Source organism: Ochotona princeps, chromosome 24, assembly GCF_030435755.1.
Source record: "Ochotona princeps isolate mOchPri1 chromosome 24, mOchPri1.hap1, whole genome shotgun sequence".
Lineage (NCBI taxonomy): Eukaryota > Metazoa > Chordata > Mammalia > Lagomorpha > Ochotonidae > Ochotona > Ochotona princeps.
In genome coordinates, this window is record NC_080855.1 from 19,650,190 (window position 1) to 19,675,240 (window position 25,051).

At 41.2% G+C, this 25,051-nt stretch overlaps 1 protein-coding gene across 1 annotated transcript in view; it reads right to left on the bottom strand.

Annotated features, from left to right (window-relative positions):
* The window catches only part of DNAH3 (dynein axonemal heavy chain 3), a 126,985-nt gene that overhangs the window by 47,293 nt on the left and 54,641 nt on the right, over positions 1-25,051 (bottom strand). Inside the window, exons 28-40 of the mRNA XM_036492811.2 lie at positions 22,531-22,729; positions 19,109-19,217; positions 18,787-18,900; positions 17,342-17,518; positions 16,251-16,342; positions 14,353-14,572; positions 13,602-13,736; positions 11,797-11,908; positions 9,283-9,524; positions 5,122-5,222; positions 3,609-3,714; positions 2,234-2,363; positions 1,064-1,309 (exon numbers count right to left, since the gene is read on the bottom strand). Coding sequence (XP_036348704.2) covers positions 1,064-1,309; positions 2,234-2,363; positions 3,609-3,714; positions 5,122-5,222; positions 9,283-9,524; positions 11,797-11,908; positions 13,602-13,736; positions 14,353-14,572; positions 16,251-16,342; positions 17,342-17,518; positions 18,787-18,900; positions 19,109-19,217; positions 22,531-22,729 — 1,983 coding nt within the window. The remainder of the gene's footprint in view (positions 1-1,063; positions 1,310-2,233; positions 2,364-3,608; positions 3,715-5,121; positions 5,223-9,282; positions 9,525-11,796; positions 11,909-13,601; positions 13,737-14,352; positions 14,573-16,250; positions 16,343-17,341; positions 17,519-18,786; positions 18,901-19,108; positions 19,218-22,530; positions 22,730-25,051) is intronic.

The window sequence follows — 25,051 nt, forward strand, 5'->3', positions numbered from 1 at the left end:
TGGACGGCAGGAATTCAGTCTCTTGAGCCACCACCACTGCCTCCTGAGCCTTACACCAGCTGGATGCTTGAACTAGGGGACAGAACCAGGCACTGAATCCAGGTCCTCCAATGGGATATAAAATTTACAATAAAATGCACACCTTAGGTATACATACACTACATTTTGGCAAATGTACTTATCTATATACCCCAAATCCTTCTTTTTTTTTCCCCCAAATCCTTCTTGATATATACAACATTATTCTGGCCTTTGGAAGTTCCCTCATATACTTTTTGTATAATTACAAACACCACAGCTATTTAGAACATATTTATAGAATCATCCTCTTTTTGTTATGGAAGCATTAAAAAGAGCCTGAAAATAAAGCCATACAAAGTGCTATTTCTGGATAATGGGATCAACACTGGTCTCAATCTTCTTGTATTCCCTTCTCTGTATTTGCTAAATTTTATTGAATACTTTTCTTAGATGGTAGGACAAAAATTAGTGAAAATTGCTTTTAAAAAATCAGTATTTTCACATATGACACACATACACATACATACAGGAGCATATAGCCATTAAGGTGATCATTTTGAAAATCATCAAAGCCATATCAATATGCTATAGTATTATAATTTAATTATAGTATTAGTATTATCTAGTTCTATTATAGTCATATCTACATATAATTATATCAAAATCAAGGCCATACCAATATACTAGAATATAGTGTCAAAACTAAAGAAATGTTGACATCATTATTACCACATGTACCATGTAAGCATACAGAACAAGACTGGAAGAGGGTAGGAAAAACAAAAATGTCTATATTCCTCATTCTATTTTGGTTATGTAATTATAAGTAATTTTTGAAAACAAAATTTAAAAAGCATTTAAATAATTTAAATATATCATAAACTCATGACATGAGGACCACTCAGCTATGAAGAGGTGAACCCACCCAAAAACCTCAGAACATTCTTTGGCTTTTGTAAAGGGTTCCTATAATTTATAGTTGGTTGGGGTTGTAACTCAGGATTCCAACTATTTCAGAGGAACATAACAACTGATAAATTACCTTTGTCAGGAAAGATGTTGTTTTTGGTGATCCTGACACTTCTGGGTCTTGGGTTGTTATCATCCATGCCCATGATCAAGTTGCGGAAAAACAAATCAAATTTCTTCCTGCTCTCGGCGTTGATGGTGCCGGCGATGGTCCACACCAAGGAGAAGAGGAACAGGCCTTGAAGCCAGAGGAAGATCTGTTGACTTGATAGACCTTCATATAATTCTGTTTCCTCCTCCTCTATTTGCTTGATTTCATCTAAATGTAAGAGAGGAGAGCCTCAGGACAAGGTGGAGAGTGCCCCAGACAGAAAACCTGTGAGTTGGCTACTCTGGCCTATGAAAGGCTTGGTGAGGTGACTGATACTGGTAGTGTCTGTCAGATCCTTTCATAGTTTATTTATGGTGGCAAAACACATGTAACATAAGATTTACCATTGTAACCGCTTCTTAAAACCTCTTCACTTAAAGGCAGAGTTAAAAAGAGAGGGAGAGAGAGAGAGAGGGAGAGGGTGAGACAGTAAAACCTTCCTTCATTTGCTGGTTCAGTCTCCAAATGGCTACAATGGCCAGGACTGGGTCAGGCTGAAGCCAGGAACCTGCAATTATATCTGCATCTCCCACATGCGGGCAGGAATCCAGGCACATTGGCAATACTGTGCTGCTGTCTCAGGCACTTCAGCAGGGAGCTGGATCAGAAGTAGAGCAACTGGTACTCCAATTGGTGCTCATATAGGATGCTGGTAACACAGGTGGCAGCTTAATCCATTGTGCCACAATGCCAGCCCCAACCAACACAACCATTTTAAGAGTTCAGTTCAATGCTACTAAGTAGGGCCCGGCGCAGCAGCCTACTGGCTAAAGTCCTTGTATGTCTGCGCCAGGATCCCATATGAGTGTTGGTAGGTGTCCCAGATGCCCCACTTTTCATCCAGCTCCCTGCCTGTAGCCTGGGAAAGGCCTTGGGAACTTTCACCCAAGTGGGATACCCACAAAAAGCTCCTGGCTTCAGATCAACTCATCTCTGGCCATCTGCGGCCACTGGAAGAGTGAGCCAGCAGATGGAGGATTTTTCTCTCTGTAAATCTGAAAAAAAAAAAAAAGGTACTAAGTAAATTCATATTGTTGTGCAACCATCATCACCAACCTCCACGTGACTGAAGGAATGCTGGGTAGCACTTACCAAGCAGAGAGGAGTACAGCCTCATCATTGAGAAGGCAAGGTGAATAGGAGATGTTTGTACTACAAACTTACACTGAAGACGACAAAATTCTAGGCAGGGCTGGACAAGCCACATAAACATGTCATTGACCTGAGAGGAGAAAGCTTTGTGAAATTAGTAGATTTACCAAAAAAAAAAAAAAAAAAAAAATTCATTTCAGGAGGCTGGGGATGCTAGTAAGACTGCTGATTACTTTCGAGTGTAGATGTGTCAGGAAAAGTTGACAGGTACCATGACCTGTATCTCAACTCTCTCCTTGCTGATCCTAAAGGCCAGGTTGTCTGTTTCCCATCCCCATTCTACTGTTCCAAGCTGGCTGCTCAGAGAGGCTTAGAGATACTCTCAGTCAGCTACAGGATGCATGAGGTAGGTGCAGGTCCCAACTATTGTACAGGGAATCTTCAAAAAATTCATGGGAAAACATATTAGGAAAAGGCTATGCATGGATCACAATTTTTTTTTTGGCACCAAAATAAAGTCTTCTAATTTTACTTCCATGAGTTTTCGATGTACCTTCATATCTGATTTTGTTTCTATAAAACACATTTGGAATTGTAAACAAATGATTTACAAATGAATGCTGAATGTTTATAAAGGAGAGATTCCTGTATAAAGCAACCATAAGAAATGCAGAGCTCAATTTGGGGTTGCATTTTAGGAACTCACAAGTTGTACCGTGGGGACATAACCATCCTTGCTTCTTGTATCCCCAAGTTCATTAACAGTTTTTTTTTTCAAGTCACCTACCTGGCTCCTTTTTCTCTTTTTATTTAAGTGTTTTCCTCATGAACACAGAAAAGGAAAAGAGACTCCACAAGCAAGGGCTCTCCCTTTCTGCTTCCCCAGTTGGAAAGTGTGGTCGGGTACCATCTAGCCCGCATGTTCCCATCTCTAACTGGGAGGGATGAAGAGAACGATCACTCACAGTAACTACAAACAAAGCACTTGCAACCAGTTCTAGCAGAGTTCAGAATACAAAGATGAGGAATGGCAGGACAAGAAGGACTGTATCTCTTCCTCACATGATCTTACTTCTAGATAAACTTTTACTAAGTGGACAGTGTCTCTCAAGATAGTCACATAAAGAATGTTCCTCAGTATCATATCCCACTGGTGAACCAAGAAAGTACAAGGATAGAAAGGAAAAGGGACTGTGTCACACCATCCCCACTTCATGAAGAAGAAAGTTGGAGAAACGGTAAACAGTTAGGACAGTCACTGAATTCCCAGCCACTTTTTCCAACTTGAAACAATGGATGTTTCTAGGAGGCCCCTGAGATGGGGAGTAGGAAGATGGAAAGGGGTGGAAAAAGCAAAGGGGCCTCCAGGTCTCACCAATTCCTTGTGCTCTTCGTTAAGGCTGTGGGGCAAGGTATCCATGTACGAATCCTTCAGGGGCTTCCAGCCCAGCTGATGGGGCTCCATGTAGATCATCCCACACCTGCGAAGAAGCACAGAGGACTAACCTGCCCACAACCAGGCTCTCCGACATGCAGGGCTAAGGTTAAAGCAGGCAGTGATCGTGAGGGGAGGGTCAGAACTTAGGTCATGTGGAGACCCTCCCCAAACCCAGGCCAAAGAGAAGGCACACAGATCTTGTGAGGAAAGCATGAAAAGCAGCGATAAGAACAAGCTCTTGAGAACCAGGAAGGCCCCACATGCTACAGGACAAGTGACCTCAGGCAGGTCATTTCACTGTCTCTGAGGAACACTAAGAAAACAAGGCTGTTGTAAAGATTAAATAAGAAATACCAGCAAAGAATGTAGCATGATGCCCAGCACAAAGAAAACTCTTAATCCATGGCAAACATTATCATGACCATGAATACCCACCTAATTGTAATATAGCACTTTTTCCCTGTTGGGTTAAAATCAGATACTCTTTTGTTTGTATTTAACATTAGCTTACATTTCCTGAGTATCTACTGAGTATCTGCATGCCAGGCACCATGTGTGGCCTTCATAACCTTCATCTCTGTATTCTTTGTGGTCTGCCTTTTAGACATGAGGAAACCACTGCTCACTGATGTTGAGCGATTTAGAAGAGATTATGCAGTTAATAAGTGGTCACGGCAAGGATAGGAATCCAAGCTGGCCTAAGTTGTCATGTGTTCTTTCTACTTTCTCAAGCTGTCCTTGGGAATGCGAGCAAATTTTGTTTTTCATGGGGCTTCAGTTGCACAGAACTGGATTCATGATCACCATTGGTATCCTGATTATTAGCTCATATTTGGTCTTGTGTTCACCTGCTCTTTGATGTATTTCCTTATTCTAGATTTTAATAGCATCTTTATCTGTTCCCAAAATATGTGTTTTGATTTTATCTATTTTTTTCAAATAATTTAAAAGCGGAGCCATGCTTTAACGTATTAGAATTTTTTAAACATTGCTAAGATTTTATCTGTAACATATCTACTAAGATGTACCTATATAGTTGCATTGTCAGTGTAGGTACTAATGACTTCAATCTCTGAAAATTACTTTGAGTGCTATATAACAATTTTATAATTTATGAATCTATTGTACTTCATTGAAAATTCCCTCCTGTTAATAGGCATTTAGGCTGTTTCCAAGTGTTTGTTCAGGTAAGTTGTGTCACGATTAATATTAATACACATGAGTGAAAGTTACTTGGGAGCAGAGCTGCTGGGTCATGGCTTACACTTCAGGAGATAATGTCACTCTCTTTTCCATGTGCTTGCTTCAGTTCAGACTCCCACTGGCACTGTGGATTCAGTAAGTGGTGTGCCTGGGCTTAATCCCATCTGTAGGGATATATAGCTGTCTCCTTGCTCGGGGGTGGTGGGTTCATACCTTCCCCCATGGCTACCACTGCAAGATGACTTACCTGCTCACGGTGGCTGGGGACGCCTGCTCAAGGTCAGCTGGCTCAAAGATCAGGCTCATCTTGGGGCTCATCTGGATGATCTCGCCACTCATTAAACACAGCTGTAAATGCAGAGCAGAGGGGTGAAGGGCAGGCACAGGGATTAAATTCCATCTGCAAGTGAAAAGCCTCAGTGGTGACAGTGCTAGTTTTGACTCATTCCACAAACATTCCTTGAGCATTTACTGTGTGCCAGGCACTGTTCTAGGTGCATGGGGTAAAACAGACACAAGTCTCCGCTCTCTTGCGGTTTACTTCTGCAGAAAGGAAGCAGGTAAAAAGCAAAATACATAGTACATAAAATGGCAAAAGGAAGAAAGCTAGAAAAGAGTTTTTTGCAGAATGTTCACAGTTGAGTTTTAATTTTATGTGGGAAAAATAGAAGAAAAAATCACTGGGTTGCAACCTTAGATGAAAAAGAGATGTTATGAGACATACTGTATTTCCATGTCTCTTCCTCAGTGTTTAATGTAGAATTTGATCATCTTCATTTTGTTTAATTTGCACAAGTCTCTCACAAAAGACTCCTTCTCAACTCTCCTCCTATGCCCAAGCCTGGCCCTGCCATGCAGAGTCCAAGGCCGGAACGATACAAACATCTCCCTAAACCCTCTTTTGAAACAGAACAAAAGGGGCCAGCATTAGGGCATAGTGGGTTAAACCCCCTTAGCCTGTGATATCAGGCTACCAGTTCAAGCTCTGGCTACTCCACTTCTAAATCAACTCCCTATTAATGTGCCTGGGAAAGCAGTAGCAGATACCCCAAGTGCTTGGGCTTCTGAACCCATGTGGGAGATTCAGAGGAAGTCCCTGCCTCCTGGTTTCAGACCAACCTAGCTCTGGCCCCTTCTCTTCTCTCTGTAACTCTGATTAAAACAAACAAACAAACAAAACAAAACAACAAAAAACCTTTAAAAAATTAAACATTAAAAAAAAACACACACTTTAAATCCTAATGTTTGGCAAGTATGTCCCTATAGAGAGTAGTATAGTAGACCATGCCCAGCATGATAGCCTAGTGGTTAAATCCTTGGTTTGCATGTGTACATGTGCCAGGATTCCATAAGGGCACCAGTTCTAATCCTGGCTGCTACACTTCCCATCCAGCTCCATGCTTGTAGCCTGGGAGAGCAGTAGAGGACAGCCCAAAGCCTTGGGACCCTGCACCCTCATAGGAGACCTGGAAGACACTCCTGGCTCCTGGCTTCAGATCAGTGCAACTGCAGCTGCTGCGACCACTTGGGGAGTGAATCAGCGATGGAAGATGTTTTTTTTCTCTGTCTCTCCTTCTCTCTGTACATTTGTCTTGTCTTTCCATTAAAAAATTTTTAAAATATTAAAAAAAAGAAAAAGTAGTGTAATATGAAGAAGAGCTCAGCAATATACATTCATCCATGACATCACTTCCTGTTTGCCTACACAGGTTCAGGTGAGTTATTTAAACCATAAGATAAGTCCTTAGGACCTGACCCTTAGAACAAAAGCTACTACCAACTCCTGTTGCTCATCCTCAAGTGTGATTTAAAAGCCGCCTGAGTGAGCATTTGGCACAGGATATGCCATACTGGAGTGCCTGGGAAGAAGTTCTAGCCCTGCTCCTAATTCCAGTTTCCTGATAACGCACAGCCTAGGAGACATACATGATGATGGCTCAAGTACTTTGAAACCTATCACTCATCTGGGAGATACGGATTGAGTTTCCTGCTCCTGGCTCTGGTCTGACGCAGCCTCAGCTTTTGTGGCATTTAGGGAGTGAACTATAGACAGAAGATCTACCCCTAGCTCTCTGTGTTTCAAACAAACAAACAAACAAACTTTACTTATTTATTTAATCTTAAATTTCCTGCACTTAATCTGAACCATATCAGGCCCATCTTGAAACAGATTACTGCAGATATCCGCAGGAAGGTCAAAAGGCAACTATGGGACTAACGCCACCAACCACTGTCATCTCAGAGTATCCAGAAAAGTAAAGTGCAAACCACGTATGGAACTGTAGCTTGATGTACATTCAGAGCTGAGAACAACCATTAAGAAATTCCATGATTATTACACCCTTCATACTTCTAGCTTCAAGATCAACTGATATCTGTATAGACTGAGTTTAAATAACACAGTCTATATTTTATATGTTACATAATCAAAATCATGCTATAATTAGTATATGTAATTTGGATAATTATGCCTTCCATTGTTGAACATGACTCACTTTTAGTCTTGTGACACTTAAACACAGAAAATATAGTTTGATGTGGTAATGATGCATGCTCAGGGTAGGAATTCCTTATTTGAACTGCTAGTCTTATCAAACAGATATGTATCAATTTCTATGCACTAGGAATTATTATGAACAGTTTGCAAGTACCAATGTATCCAACCTTCCTAACAACTACTGTCATTTCACAGACGATGAAATTGAGGCATCCACAGTCTCAATAGTACCCATTTGAGCTTACACAGCAGAGGCAGGATGTGAATACTGTGGCAGATTTGATATGTGAGTATCTTCCATTCTTTATGCATTTTTGCAATGTGGTCTTGTCTGCCTTTGTCTAGACTTTTCTGAATTTGGTTAGGCCCTATGGCTTCTGTGATTATTTGAATTCAGAAAAAGAAATGTCAGTTCCAAATAAAGCTCTTAACTTTCTGGAACTTTACACTTTTTTTTCTTTAACAAAATATTTGTATTGGAAAGGCATATCAGATTTATGGGGAGAAGGAAAGACAGACAGATCTTCCATCCGCTGGTTCACTCCCCAAATGGCTACAAGGGTCAGAGCTGAGCTGATCCAAAGCCAGAAGCCAGGAACTTCCTCTGGGTCTCCTACATGGGTGCAGGGTCCCAAGGTTTTGGGCCATCCTCTACTGCTTAGTCAGGCAGGCGGGAGCTGGATGGGAAGAGGTGCAGCCGGGCTTAGAATAGCACATGGAAGGCAAAGATTTAGCCACTGAGTCATTATACCAGGCCCCACTTTCTGATTCTTGTAAGTCAGTCACAAAGTAAGAAATATCACTACCCCAAGACCACCAAACAAAATCAGTAACCTAATCCATGCAGAGAGGCCTGGAAGATGAGATGCTATTTGGAGAGCAAAAGAAAGAGGCTAACGAGGAATGAGTGCCCAGTCATTAAGTAATAAAGTCATCTTCATGTCAACTGTCCAGACTTACTGGCTGCAAGTAAAATCACAACAATAAGAGACTAACTGCCCAGCTTAGTCTTTCTGAAAATCCAAACCTCCGAACCACAACAAAAATATACAGTTATTTAGATCATTAAATATTAGTTAACTTTGTTATACAGTAACGGATAACCAAAACACATCTAATATATTGGCTGCTGCTATTGTTGGAATGTGATTTGATTCCCAAATTCAAGCAGACAGTTGAACTCCAAGGCCGTAAATTAATGGCACTAAGGGTGTAGAAATTTAATTCAATTGCAGCATTTAGGAGGTGGGCTTAATAGGAAGCCATGTGTCATTGCAGACATGCCCTCAGAAGGTAATTTTCACAACAGGGTTAGTTATAAAAGCCTGAGCTTGGGCTCAATCACTCCCTCTGTTTCCAAGCTCATTATGTGGTCTTTCTCCGTACATACTCCACAATGCCATTCACTGCCCTTGTCAGGGGCCAAATCAATGGGGCCACCAGATCTTGGACTTGAGCCTAACAAACTGTGTGAGCTACATGATTATCTTCTCTTTATAAAGTGAGTTGCCTCAAATATCTCACTGTAGGAATGAGAAATTACTAGTACAGGTATTGAGGGTATATTATTTCCTTTATTTATCAGCAACCCTATTTTATTATTCTCTTTTTACAAATAGAAAACAAGTTGAGAGAATCTCTATGTCTTTTCTCAATGCAATATAGCTCATTAATAGAGCTAGAAATTCAATCTGATAGTAGCAGCAAGGATTTTAACTACTAAATAACACTAACTGTGCTTAAACTACTTACTACAAGCACAAACAGAAGCATGATACATAAATTTACTGTTATTCTCTTGAGCAGCATTTATTCTTAGTAATAAATCTACATACAATTTTGATCAATTACTCACTTCAATAAAAGCTTATATTTCTCTAATATGAAAGTGATAACAATATCAATGACTACCTTTTTATTGTCATCCAGAACAGTGTTCATATTTTCAATCCAAACAGCATCCACTGGTCCATCAAATATAATCCACTTGCGGTCATCAGACACTGAAGATGCTTGCTCCCTGAAGGCATTGGCCAGGACACCATCTGTCCACTCGTGGCTCACCTGGTCAAAGCACCCATACAGCTGGCCCATCGTGATGGCCTTGGGGTTGATTATCTTGTAATCTACAGCAAACTCCTCCATCTGGTTGGCTGTGCAAGAAGGTCCAACATCAGTTACAAAGACTGGTGAAACCAGAATTAGATAATACATGATGCCATTCCAAAGATTAACCAGGGTTGTCACTTGGCACAGGGGTTAAGATGGTACTTGGGATGCCTACAACACATAATGGAGTCCCCAGACTCAACTCCTGTTTCTTTTTCCAATTCCAGCTTCAGGCTAATGCACAACTCATGAGGCAGTTCAAGTGGCTGCATTCCTGCCACCCATTAGGGAGACTCAGATTGAGTTCCTAACTCATGGCTGTGGCCTGGCCCAGCCCTGGTCATGATGCACACTTGGAAAATGAACACTTGGTAGATCTTTCTCTGTCTCTCTGCTTTAAAAAAAAAAGAAAAATACTAACTAACCTTTGTGATTATGCTATACAAGGAAAATCCTTATAAAATGTATGTTTAATCCTTATTAAGATCAGGGTATCTGAATACATCATGCCTTAAGATGTGGGTCACACAGGCATTAGTCTCTCACCAAATTTTCCCCTGAACCTGATTTCAAATATGGTAAATGTGCCAGTCAGATCCAGGACTAAGTAAATATGACTGGCTCTAAAAGAAACTCCAACAATAAAGGAGAGAAACAATGTATTATCAGCCTTCTCTCTATGCCTGGCTCTCACAGTCATGAAACTTTCTCCTCAACTGTTCAGTCAGTGCTATGTGTCCTCTGAGAAACGCACACTGTAACATAGTAGGACACACATGGATTGATGGATAGCATGGCATATACACTTAACAACCAGACACAATGACTTTGATTCACTTATCAGAATAAGGAAAAGTAGAGTACCTGGGCCAGGAACTAAATAACCACTTCTGCAGAGTTCTAAGGGAAGCACAATGTCAAATGTCAAAATGATGACTGCACTTCATGCTGGGTTAGTCTTTAAAACAAAACCTCAAATATCCAACAGTAACTCAGTCATCAAGTGTCATTAAGTGAACTATTTTTATTCAAATGAAGTACCTGAAGCCATAATGTAGATGTATGCAGAACAAGGAACTGCTCTCCAAAACAGTGAAAACCCCTAACTATTTTCCTGGCAATAAACATAGCTTCTATTTGTTGAGTTGTCTTAATCAGGTTATTCACCTGAATAATCTCATCGCATTCTCCCAATAATTACATTTTATATCTGGGAAAGCAGGTTAAGAAAGGTTTAGTCTAAGTCTGAGTTACATTCAAAAGTCTAGTCAACTAGTTAAGATGTTGGTGTCCCTAGGAGCTGGAGTTGTGGTAGAGTAGGCTAAATGGTCACTTCTGATACCAGCACTCCCACATCAGAGTGCTACTTGCTGTCCCACTTCCAGTCATCTCCCTGCTAACTCACCTTGGCAAGGCATTAAAAGATGGTCCAAGTACTCGGGTCCCTGTCTCCCATCTGGGATAACCAAACGAAGCTCAGGCTCCTGGGTTTGGCTGGCCTGACCCTGGCTGCTATGGTGATTTGGGGGAGTTCTGTCTGTCTTGCTCTCCCTTTCTCCCTCTCCCTCTCTTGCTCAGTGACTCTCTGCCTTTAAAATACATAAAATAAATAAAACAGTGGTGTCTTGTATCAGGCTATTCCATACCTACCTGCCTCCAGCTCCTAACTGCAGCATTCTTGCTAATGTGTACCTTGGGAGACAGTATCAATATCTGAAGTAATTGGATCCCTGCCACCTTACTGGGAGCCCCAGATTGAGTTTCTGCCTCTGGCTTCAGAAAGAGAACATTTCAAGTATTTGGGAAGTGAACTGGTCATTGAAAGGGAGTTCTCACATTTGCTCAAATTAAAAACAAACAAAAATTCTTTAGCTTATATCCTCTAACTAAAAAGGAGAAGGCAGAGAAGGAAAAAGGAAAGAGAAGGGGAAGAAACAGAAGAGACAGATTGGCGAGGGGGGTGGGGGCAAGGAAGGGAAAAGAAACAAAACCATGCAATGACTTGCTTTTAGAACAATTCTGCTTAGGTTAATGACCAGAGTTTCACTTTCATTGAGGAATCTCCAGAGAAGCCACTGCTTAGCCTTGGAGAAAATTCCTTCAGTGTTAAGACTGTGTACGTAAAATTCCTTGCCAGAAGCCCCCTCTACTCCGCCCTTCATTTTCCGCCTGCAGGCATCTGTGCGCCATGTTCTATTTCTGGCTCTGACAGCACGCTCCAGGGCTGGCAAAACTAACAGCCTGGCATTATCTTTATGGAGCTGGCCAAGTAAGTGGGGTCTTGTCCTCTCTGGAAGCCAAAGATGGGGGCTTTACCTGCATATAAATCACCCAGAGCTGCAGCCAATACTTTATAAGCAGAGGTCTTGCCACCCATGGAACTTCCAACGATCATATAGCCATGTCTTACCAGCATCATCTCGTAGATCTGGGAGGAGATGTCAAGTAAGAGGTTATTTGTTACAAACCTCCCCATACTGCAAGTGAGTCTGAAGTCAATGAGGAACTGAAGCTGGGGAGGAAATATCGCACTCCTTTCTCAGGTGAAAAGCAGTCCATTTGTGATTGTCTAAATATCTTCTGTATGATATATGTATCAGTGGAAACTACTATTTTCCTATATTTATCTATGTGTAAAGTATCAAGTGATCTGCCCAACTCATTTCACTAAATCTACCTTTACGGATGGGGGCTCTGAGTCTAAAACAGATTAAGTAGTTTGCCCAAACTCTTCAGTGCTGGAGCTAGGATTTGAACAAAGCGACCTCTGACTTCAGTGCCTCTAATCTTTTCATTACACTGTGGCCATTGACTTTCAAACAGGAAAAGGAAATAGTGGTCATTTAGCAAATTGCATTTCTATCAGAAGTCTCCTTTCTAGAGGTCTCCTTGCTGATCTAAGTTTTATTGGATCTTTCAGCAAATGAAAATGTCTTTTTGAGCCAGGCTCCACGCTATAAAGTATAACTGACATTCCATGTAATTTCATTCCCTCCTCTTTAAAATCAACAGCTATGGGGAAGGCCAATGTGTGAGCTTTCTCAACTGTTCTTCTCCGTCTGTGACAGCCAGCCTAATGATAGCTGAAATGCAAATGCTTTGGTCATCTATGTTTATGTAAAACTTCATGTTTTTGCCTCTTTCCCCTCACATTTTGAGTCTCCAAGAAAAGGAACATGTGAGGCTGTTTTCTTTTAGGATAAATTTTCATTAGTTTTCACTTTGGAGGTAAGCTGTAAGGAGGGTGCAGATGAAGGCAGTGAAGGTGGCAGAGCAGGACCTGTTAGTACCGCAGGGGCTCTTAGGATTTTCCTGCCCTGTATCTTTTCTCTCATCTCCTGACAGCAGCACACTCATTTTTTCCTGGGAAGCCACCATTTGGTGGCTCAGCTGACATGACCTGGGAGATACAGATTGTTTTTCCAGTTCTGGCAGAAGTAGGGGAGGGATAATGGTCCTAGTGTTCTATCTGTAATTGATTCAGATATGATCATGTGACCTCTCAGAACCGTTCAAAGTCAATTCTGAGATTTGCACTTGGAGAATGTTACACATCTCACTTATAAGATTGTATGTGGAACAACATACATCTGAGTTTTCTAGAAAGGCCCGATTTAGAATGAAGTAGGAGTTCAGAGAGTTTAGAAATGAAGAGTGGTTGATTCCTAATCAAACTATCTAAAAATTCCTAAGACATGATCTAGATCTTGCTCTGCCTGTGGCTACCATATTCTCAAATTCAAGTTAGATGAGTGGAATATTTTTTTTTTTTCTTTTTGGGGCAGCTGAGTTGGGTTTCCATAAATTGGAACTGAGAAAGTCCTAAGTAATTCAAAGCTCAAAGGTCCCATTTTTGTTCTCCAACTAAACATACACACAAAATCCGAGGGACATACCCAAAGGAAAAATATTAAATTTTAAATTGACTTTTAAACTCCTAGAAACAAAAGCTGAGCAAGAGATTAGCAAGTGGTTTTTGTTCTTGCTGTTGTTACCTGCATCTCCACCGAGACACCTCTGGTTGCTGTCAGTTCCCATTCAATATGCTATAAATCTTTTTCATTTCTCACTCCAGCAAATGCTGGAATACAGACATCCCCACATGGGTACGAGGAACCAACCTGGATGATTTTCCCAATAAACCAAGGCACTGGTTGGAGTTTCATGTTTTTGATGTTCTCATTCAGCACTTCTAGAAACACTTCATAGTCTGGCTTTGGAAGAACAGCTCCAGGAAACAAATCTGAGATAATGCCCTGTTAATAAGCATTCAAGAGGAGGTGGAAAATGTGAGGGATCAGATGTGTGATTTCAACATTTTCCAACAATGAGATCTATAGACAACAGAAATCTTGAAAAGTTCTAAATTTCATTGTTTCTGTGCCAAGAATTATGCAAAATTATATATCTATATTTATAATACATGATTATCCTAAATAATTTTAAAAGTCAGCAAATAATATGGTTGCACTATCTTCAGTTATACAAGGAATGGACAAGATGGTCCTGATCTCTTTCTTTATGTAGCTCAAGTTTCAGCAGGAAAAACAGGTGTTAAATTAATTACCAAAAAAAAAAAAAAAAAAAAAAACAATTAAATTGGAGAAGTACAACTATCCAAACCCAATAGTAATTATTCTACCTATGGAGTCATTTTGATTAAAGTTAGGAACTAAATCAGGATATTCTGTTATCCCCATGATTATTTAACATTTGTGTAGAGGGTATCAGACAATAGTTGTGGTGGTCAAAGAAGAGAGAGGAAGGGTCAGGAGATGGAAATGGAGGCAAGGAGGTGCCAAATAAAGTATTCATTTTCAGAAACTGAGCCTTGGTCCTTGGTCAAAGTGTTGAGGTAGTACATACACATACCTGGAAGAGAGGCACATCTTGAGCTAAGAACTTGGCCAGGTTGACATCGAGCAAAGCCCGCAGCAATAAGACACTTTCATTCTCTTCTGGATACTTGAGCTTCAGGTTGCCTGCGGCCGTGAGCACAGACTTGACAGCACGCATACCATAGTCGTAGTGATGCTGGGAGGACAGTTGTTCCGAGCACAGGCGGTAAGTTGCAACAATTTTCTGGGCCAGACTGGGGAAGACAAAGATATCTCACATTTGAATGCTCAGCAGGCATTCCTAACATCCTTGTTCGCTCCCTCTTCAATAACTGGCTTGTCCATAGACTTGACTCTCAAAGTTAGGATGAAATAAAGTGAGCATGTATACATACATATAGCATGCAAAATGCCTGTACATGCATATGTGTGTGTGTGTGTATATATATATATATATATATATATATATATATATACATATATATATATATGTGTGTGTGTGATTACATGCATGGGCACACATTCACATTTGGGAAGAATATAGTAAATTGTTGAGACTAAAGTTTACTGAGGGGAAAAATCACTGTTTTTATTTCTATAACATAATTTCAACATCCACGTTATATTTAAAATTTTTTAAATCATTTAACATTGAATATATTCACACAGAACACATGTAGACTTATATGAGTACGGTCTTTTCTTAAATCTTCCTGTACACGCAGCGGGACTACCTTTCCCAGCCTTGCATGCAGTTGGGGAAGGCTAGACTACTAAGTTCCAGCCAGTGGAATGTACATGGAAGTGACTGATGAGTACCATCTCCTGGGCTGACCTTGGAAAATCTCCTCTTCCGAACCTCCACATCTTCTGCTACACCCTTGACACTGTAGGTCCCTAATCATGTCTGAGCAAAAACCATCCTGATCACAAACACTTCCTTTAGGTTTCTACAGAGTGTAAAGATAATCTTTTATTATGGTAAGCCAGTAAGAAATGGGGATCAGGCTTATCCTCATATTTAGGTGTACTCCCCTTACGAGAGATTTACAAAATCAATTTACTTTTTGTTGTTCATCCATACCTAGCACAGAACCCAGGATCAGAAGGAGGAAAGCAATCAATGAAGGTTTGCCAAAGAGTAAGTCAATGAGTGATCATATCAGAGTAATCCAGGTTTACTAAAAGAAAAAAATAAACCTCATTTCACTGAGAAAGCCTCTTGGTTTAGGAAGGAGGACACATTCTATTGAGAATTTCTGTACCCCATTGTATCACAAGTGAGGACACCAAAGCCACAAAAACATTGAGGGCCTTGTGGAGACATCCGTTACAACAAAAAAATTTAACTGACTGCATCCAAGACAATATAAAAAATGTAACATTTGAAACAGATAAATAAAAACTATTTTTGCAATGATTATTTGCATGTGTTGTATGTGTGCACAGTGGTCTGTGTGTGTGTGTTGAAAATCTGAATGTAATACTTGAATGAGCGATAACCCAGCTGCCTGGGGCCAATAAATGTTGAATTATAACTTAATAGTGAATTATATTAAATTTTATCTCCAATTTTGGAATAATTTCATTTGTCTAATATTATTGCCTCAGGCCATTTAGCAACGTGGGTGTGGACGGTTAGACTGAAGGATGGGGGAAATTTCAGTGGCTGTTTTCTTTAACAGACATCCAGGCATGTGTGAGAAGAGAACAGGTCCTTTCTTAGGAGTCTGGGAAATTTTTCAGTTCAGGATGGACTCAGGACCAAGTGAACAGCTATACTCACAGGTTCCCTGATCAGCCAGGGAGAGGAAGCAGGTTTCTCACATTTCTCTCTTTCCTCTCCAAGGAGTAACCTACCTTGAATCTACCACACTAAAGAAACATCATTTAAAGGACTTTAGGATGCACTTGAAAACCAACGCATCCTACCTTCTGGAATCCAGAAACCCCATAGAGTACAGGGAGATTTCGCCAATGAGGGCATAATCTGGCACCATCATGGCCACTGCCCGAAACAAGGCCTGGAAAAGAAACAACAAATCAGACACTTACAGTGAATGCTGAACAAAGAAAAGGTGATTTTGGAACCCAGGATGGAGCGCCATGCAAGTCAGTAAGTGTGTGTGGGGTTCTTTCTTATTGCATCTACCTAAAAGGATGCAGCAATCAACTAGAATCAAATCAATAAACCAACAATCCTGAAAGTTTCCATATGTTCACTCTTTCATGCAATTCAAGTGGTAAATAACTCAAGGCCCAGAGATTTTGTGCCTGTGAGTTTTTTCCCCTCCCTTACCAGAAGCATACTAAGATCATCTAGGTACACCTTCCTTCCAAACACAGCCTGGTTGGCTCCCTCTCCCCTTTCAGAGGCATTTTTCCTTTTCCACTAACAGTAAGGCTAGTCAATGGATATTGGCTCAGGTGGGATCACCATAGGCGCTACGGACAACAGTCTTGCTATCACTCCAGTTGCCTTTCTTGATATGGACACTATTTAGGCTTCTCCATATTAGGAATGAAGGGGAAGTGCCACTTTACCAGAGTTCTCTTTATTGAAATATGATGCCCTCTCAGAGGCAGACCTATTTTGATTTTAACTTACAATAATATTTTCAATAGATCTGACATTTAAAAACCAAGAGATTTCATGTAAAACTCCGAATTTCGGCTTTTCCCAAAAACTTCAGATCTGATCATTCCTGCATGGCAATAGCATTCTGGAGCAGCAGGATTTCAACTATGCCTGGCTTGCTTTCCTGGGTTGTATCACCTGTCTGATCCCTGCAAACAATTCAAATACTGATCACTGTTCTGGTGTCACCAGATAGTATATACGACTCCTTCGTCTTCCATGTAGCCTTGTTGATGAGGTGGTTGTGTTAGCTCAGCACCACTGATACTATTTCTTCTCACACCTGATTCTACTGCCGAGATTTTCATGAGATTCCCTAGGTGGACATCTCCAGAAGTTTCTATACTATCACCTACATCCATTATTTATATATACTGATGTTTACCTTGAGGTTATCTGGCAGCTCAGCCCTGCCAGCATACCCAGGGTTCATGGTGATGAAGACAGCACAAGTTGGGTTCAGAGAGAGCTCGGTGCCTTCAAAGATGAAGGTCTTTAGCTTCCGAATAATGGCCTGTTGAATGCTGAGAATCTGCTGGGCTACCACAGATAGCACTTCTACCTGGAGAGAGAACACTTGGCTGATGTGAGCTCCTGCTTTGACAGCCATACCACTCTGTCAGCATCCCTTTCACTTATCATAGAGAACACCCAATTACCTGAGAAGCAAACCTTCGCATTCAAAATTAGCTGCAGGGTATGAACATTTGGCCTAGAGGTTAAGAAGCAGATCAGGGTGCTGCGTCCAAGTGCCCTGGTTTGAGTCCTGGCTCCAGCTCCAAATCCTAGGGAGCAGCAGGTGATGGCTCAGGTGGTTGGGTCCTTGAATTAAATTCTTTGCTCCTGACTTCAGCCTGGCATTTCCTGTCTATTTAGGCATTTAGAGAATTAACTAGCGGATGGGGTCCTGTCTCTTTGTCTCTCTTTGACTTTTTTCTTTTTTTAAAAAAGATTAATTTATTTTTATTGGAAAGGCAGATTTACAGAGAGAAGGAGAGACAGGAGAGAAAGATCTTCTGTTCACTGGTTCATTCCTCAAGTGGCCACAACAGCTGGAGCTGAAGTGATTTGAAGTCAGGAACTTCTTTCAGGTCTCCCACGCAGGTGCAGGGTCCCAAGGCTTAGGGAATTGCTTGGGAAGTAGAGCAGCTGGGATACAAACCAATGTCCATATGGTATCCCAGCGCTTGCAAGGTGAGGATTTAGCTTCAATACCTCGATTAGTGCTTGACCTAGTAAGTATTGGGTGTTTACTAGTTCAGACTGCATGTTTGTTTCTTGATCTCATTTCCCACTCAAACACAATTAATTACCCGTGCTTTTGCGATGCTTTTTGTATCATTATGGACTTTACCATATTCTACTTGCTTCATTTCATTTTTCCTCTCTTGTACTCTAACAGTCTAGAGGGTAGCTGTTTCTTATACAATCTGTATTATGAACATATGTAGAGTTAGTGACACAAATGAGAGGTCTTTAAAAAGTTCATGAAGAATGTGAATTCATGAAAAAAAATGCATGTACTTCAGAAGTGTTTTATACCAAAATAAACTCATCTGTTAATTTAGTTTCCCCATAAGCTCTTTCTGAAATATCCTTATAGGAGCTGCTCAATGGATTTTTGAATGAGTCAGTGAATGAATAGGGAGGTGAGGACAAGTATATGAAATATGCATTCTGTCCCTCGGTGAGTATTTTTGCTTAGTTCATTGAGCATAAATTCTTGGCAAGAGACATTAGACATAAGGCCCTGTCATCAAGAATCTAAGATCCCAGAAAAGGCCCCTCCATGTTTAACCCCTCCATTCTATAACCTAAAGCCAGAGTTACCTCAATCCTGTTGAATTCATCAAAGCAGGCCCATGCTCCAGCCTGGGCAAGCCCCTTAAAGAACTTCCCCATGGCTTTGTAGTCCAAACCATCCGAGCAGTTGAAGACCACACACTAGAAAGGGGAAGGAGGTAGGTACCTGTTAGGCTGGTTCCATTCCATCTCAACTACCCTGCAACATCACGCAGGGTAAAGCTTCTTTCTTTGTTGTACTTGAAGTGCTGGGGCCCCATTCTACCTGTTTACATTGAACGATCTTGAACTGCATTCCCACTTCCCTATATAGGAGTCCAGAGAGGGGCAGGGGACTCCTTCTCCCTACCTGCTTGGCCAAAGCTTTGGCCAGATCTTTGGTAGTTTCTGTCTTGCCTGTTCCAGCTGGCCCCTCAGGAGCTCCCCCAAGGTTCAGCTTCAAAGCTCCCATCAGCGTCCTAAAGGAAAGAAAACAGGAACACAGTGCACGAGTGTTAACATACAGCAAAAAGAAGCTGGTTTTTTTGTTAAATTTAGCTACAATTTCTCCCCAGTGATAAAATCAATACGTCATCATTGTAAAAAGTCCTGTTTCTGTCATCATTGTTTTCAGAGCCTGGAACTATGACTGGTGTATGATTAGCATCCATAAATATGTGTTTGGATAGATGACTGGATAAATTATTATATGTATCCATTTAAAAAAAAAAGATTTATTTATCCAAAATGCAGAGTTACAGGGAGAGGAACTGATAGAGGAAGACAGAGATCTATTAGTTGGTTCATCCAAATGGTCACAATAACCAGGGCTGGGCCAAGCTGAAGCCCAGAGCCTGGAACTCCATTTGGGTATCTAATATGGCTGATCCCAAATTCTTCAGCCACCTTGTGTTGCTTTGTCAGGAGCAGAAGCAGGGAGCTAGATAGGACATGGAGCACCTATGACTTAAACTAGTACTCATACAAGATGCCATCATTAAGCAGATAGCAGCTTAAACTACTGTATAATCCATGCTTGCAACACTATAACTCACAATAGCAAAGATATCTCATCAACTTAGAGGTCCATCAGCTGATGACTGTTAAAGAACACATGGTATACACACATGATGGAGTATTACCCCACTGTAAGAAAGAATGAAATCCTGACATTGCAACAAAATGGATGAAACTGGAGATCATCATGCTAAGTGAAAGAAGACAAACTTCACATGTTGTCTCTTATTTGTGGAAGTCAACGAGAACATAAAAACTGTGTGGGTGTCATACCATTTGGTATTTAATTATAAATATCGCTTCACTGAATCACAATGTAATGATGCCATGTTATGATCACTGTCATGAATCTCTCATTCTGGGATATTAATATCTCAGATTTTAAGAAAAACCAGTACATAACGGTATGTATGCAATATCTATATTTGAAGTGACTGACAAAACAAAAATTATAAAGAAAAAAATAAATAAATGAACATATATACATATCCTTCCATTAATCAATCAAATAAAAGTGGAAAAAATACTCATAAGGTCCGTATTCCAGAGATCACCAGTGCCAACAGAATGGTGAAAATAAATATACTTCTCCAACTACATTCTGAACTCTTAACTTCAGGGGCCATATTTGAATTCTGTTCCTCATTCTCATCAAGCTAACATTGTATCTGACATGTACACTTCAAGAAATGGTTGTTCATGAGGCCTAAGGATAATCATATGTATTGTATTCAGGGTTTTTACTAACTAAGTAGATCACAGGTGCTCCTGTCATGAGGTGGGGGAGTAAGGCTGTCTATGTAAGATGACAGGTATGCTAATTTGTGTCACTATGGCGGGTATTTTGCTATCTGCAGTCTTACAACATCATATTGTATACCTTAGAGACAATATAGTTTTAAAAAACCAAATGGCTGTTGAACAATGAGCACAATAAATGAATGAATAAATGAAAACCAATCACCACTGGGGTGGGCATTTGGCATAGTTATTCAACATGCCTCTTGGGATGCTTACATTCAATGTCAGAGTACCTGGATTCAGTCCTGGGTCCGCTCCCAATTCCGGCTTCCTGCTAATGTCCATCCAGGGAGCCAGCTCGAGAAGCCTTAAGGAGCTGGAACCCTGCCACCAATGTAGGAGGCTTAGATTGCAAACTGGCCAAGCTCTAATGATTACAGGCATTTGGGGAGAAAACCAGGAGATGAGAGATTTGTGTGTAGGACTGGATTTCTTTTTCTCTGTCTGCTTCACTTATTCAAAGAAATAAATTTTAAAAAGTAAAACAGAACATATAGAACAAGTAATTTTTTAAAAAAAGATTACATTCACTTATTTGAAAGTCAGAGATACGGAGAAAGCGAGAGAGAGGGAGAAAAAAGACAAATATCTTTCATCCATTGGGACACTCCCTAAATGGCTGCAATGGTAGGAACTGGGTCAGGCCAAAGCCAGAATCTTCTTCCAAGTCTCCTACACAGATAATAGGGACCCAAGCATTTGGGTCATTCTCTGCTTTCCCCAGCCATTATCCGGGAGCTGGATCAGAAGCAAAACAGTTGAATGTGCCTGGGAGCAGTGGAGAATGGCCCAAGTGCTTGGGCCCCTGTAAGCATGCGAGAGACCCAGAAGCAGCTCCGGGTTCCTTGGTTTTGCCCTGGCTCAGCCCCACTGGTCCATTTAAGGAGTGAATCTGCAGATGGAAGATCTCTATTGCTGTCTCTCCCCTCCACAGCCCACTAACTACATTTCAAATCAATCAATCTTATTTTTAAAAATTCATTTACTTATTTATCTTGGAAAGGCAGATTTACAGAAAAGGAGAGATAGAAAGATTTTCTGTCCACTGGTTCATTCCCCAAGTGACTGCAATGGCCAAAGCTGAGCTGATCCAAAGTTAGGAGCCAGAAGCCTCCTCCGGGTTATCCACTTGGGTGCAGGGTTCCAAGGCGTTGGGCCATCATCATTCACTGCCTTCTGAGGCCACAAGCAGGAAGCTGGATGGGAAGTAAAGCAGTCAGGACATGAACCAGTGGCCATATGGGATCTTGGCACATACAAGCCAAGGATTTAGTCACCAGGGTACTGCGCTGGGCCCAAATAAATAAATCTTTAAAAAATGGAGCAGCTAGGACACAAACCAGCACCCAAACGCTGTCCTGAGAATACAAGTGATTTTGAATAAAGAAAATATTTTCAAGTACTATTTCTTTGATTTAAAAAAAGCACTATAAGCAAAAATGGAAAAGAAAATCTAAACAAAATTGACAAGTTTACAAATCCATATTTCTATTGTTATGAATTCAAGGAATGTGAGAAAGTACTTTGCTGAGCACAGAATGACACCATCTCTTCATTAGATGGCTGGCTAATGGATGTTCAGAGCTTCCAGAACCCTTGTTTGCGTCCTTGACCTGACCTGTGTCTGTTTCTTGGCCCTGAATTCCAAGCACCATTTTCACTCCTGTTATGGGTAGCTTTCTATTTAAGTCCCATGTCATGTTTATGTTCACACATCTGTGCCTCATACTTACTGTTTCAAAGGTATTGATTTGCACTGGAACTTAAACCAGGTCCTCATTTCTAGCCCTTCTGAAGGTCTGGTATTTTCCCGCCCATCTTGGGGACCATGCTGACTATAAGCAAAACTCTAAGAATGTAAATATCTGAAATGAAGACATTGTAAAGGTATTGGCCCCAGAAAGTTTTAACCTTTCTCTTTCTGTTATGGAATTCTTTATTCCATCCTTCAGGTTTTAAAACCTCAGAGTTTACCTGTAGCAGCGGTCAGTGAGAGGTGTAATCACCAGCCGGGGGGAGTTTCCCAGGTACTCATAGCCATACAAGATTTCTGTAGTTATCATCTGCACCTGCACGTCCTTTGCTTCCCAGTAGTAGCGCAGCTGTGAAATCCACTGGAAATCGTTCAGGTCAGACACGTTGTCCTCAGCTAACTTGGCCACCACATCACGAGCTGTTTGGACACACATGGGCAGAAACACACATGCAGAGCCATTAGAATTCTCTCATCTCCACAGACTTCTCAGTGGAGATCTAAGCTACTCCTCATGCTCCATTGTCGGGTGGTACCACTTTCCTTTGCCAACACCCAACCGCAGGCAGTGATATCTGCCAGAACTGGTCTTCGCATCCTTCCAAAGGGTCAGGCAATCTGCTGCATTGTCTTCTTTCAAGCAGCATAGCAAAGACAGTAAATGTGCAGATTCCGAAATCATGTTGCATGGGTCTGGATTCTGGTTCCACCATGAACTAGCTAAGGAACTCTAGGCAAGTTATTTAATCTCTCTGTCCCTCAGTAGCATAACCTATAGAATGAGGATAACAAAGTATCTATTTTATATAGTTACTATGAGGATTACATCAGTATATATTACACACAGAAATATATTACACACTGTGTCTAGCAGACAGAAACAGAATGTAAATATTAGCCATTGTTATTAAACTCCCTGGAGAATGATTTGCATGACTTTGTAATATATATATATGTTGACCCTAAATGCTTTGTCTATTCTATTTCTCTAGGATATTCAAAAAGAATGCAGTCCCTTGGCCTGGGACAGTCAAATCGTAAATGAAGAAAGGCATTTTATGAATTCAGAGTTAGGTTATTCTCTCCATCTGGAGGCCTGAGAAACCAGTTGGGAGATAAGTCTCTAATTTTTCCCCTTTCTTTCATAGGATTACATGCCTAATTTCATTTTCTTACAATGACAAAAGCTCTGAAGTTGTAGAGTTATACAGGCTTATGAAAACCATTAATTAATTTTTTAGGTAACTCATAGGCTGAGAATTACTGAGATCTCACAGCTGGTGCAGCAGGTTCAGCATTTGGATCTCAGAAGTGTAACTTGACAAGAGGATTCTTGTGTAATCTCCTGCCTCTCTGTTAGAGTAATCTTTATTACAGTAAAGTCTGGAGCCCTGTGGAGAACAGTCCTTCTCTCCTGAAGAATATAACTCTTCTCCAGGTACTTTTTAAAAATTTTATTTATTTTTATTGGAAAGTCATATATACAGAGAGGAGGAGAGACAGAGAGGAAGATCTTCCGTCCGATGGTTCACTCCCTTAGCGGCCACAACAGCCAGAGCTGCGCCGATCTGAAGCCAAGAGGCTACAGCTTCTTCTGGGTCTCCCACATGGATGCATCCTTGACTGCTTTCCCAGGCCACAAGCAGGGAGCTGGATGGGAAGTGGAGCGAGGCCACCGGGATTAGAACCAGTACCCATATGGCCTCCTGGCACATGCAAGGCAAGGATTTTAGCCACTAGGCTACCATGCCAGGCCCTCTCCAGGTACTTTTAAAAATTTTTTTAGTGGAAAATCAGATTTTCAGAGAAAGAGAGACAGAGAAAGCTCTTCCATCTGCTGGTTCACTCCCCAAATGACCACAACAGCCAGAGCTGAGCCGATCTGAAGCCAGGAGCCAGGAGCATCCTCAGGTCTCCCACATGGATGCAGGGTCCCAACACTTTGGGCCATCCTCTACTGCTTTGCCAGGCCACAAGCAGGGAGCCTGATGGAAAGTGGAGCAGCCAGGACACGAACCAGCACCCATATGGGATCCCAGAGCTTGAAAGCTGAGGATTTAGCCATTGAGCCATCATGCTGGGCTCTTCTCCAGGTTCTCTCAAGGTTGTAGCAGGAGTAGAATCTACATGAAAGACCCTTTGAGATTCACTTTCACTATATAGTGTGTGTGTGTACACACATTTGTAAAACCAACCACTCTGAAGTACTCTGGAAAATAATAATGGCTGTATTGTTTCTACTAGCTGGGTATGTGTCTAAATGAAGAATATGTTCTCTCTTCTCTCTCCTTGATCACGCTAGTCCATCCAGGTGAAGTCCAACTGAAATGAGCACTCACCTTGGATGCTGCACATTGCCCTAAAAGCTGGGTGTGTGAGCAAGAGATGCTGTGACATGGCAACCAACCTGGCCCAGCCCTTGTTTCCTTGGTGATGACTGGAGTGAGGATGTGGGGATGCTTTGTTTTAGGTAAAGAAGGTGTTCCTTCCTCCCTCTTTCTCATCTTCTCCTGTTTCCCATTCCTTCCTCAAAGGAAGTTCTGGAATGTATCACCTATCACTACTTCCTTTCCACACCACCACCCATTTCTAGTCTCTGGGGTTCCAAATCAGACACAGGAGCCTCTGCCACCTACCAGCTGTGAGCCTCTCATCACACTGTTTACTTAAGTCCCAGATTCTCAAACAGTGAGACGCACATAGAAATAATACAATGGAGCGCAAACTTTAGCTTCTAGTGGA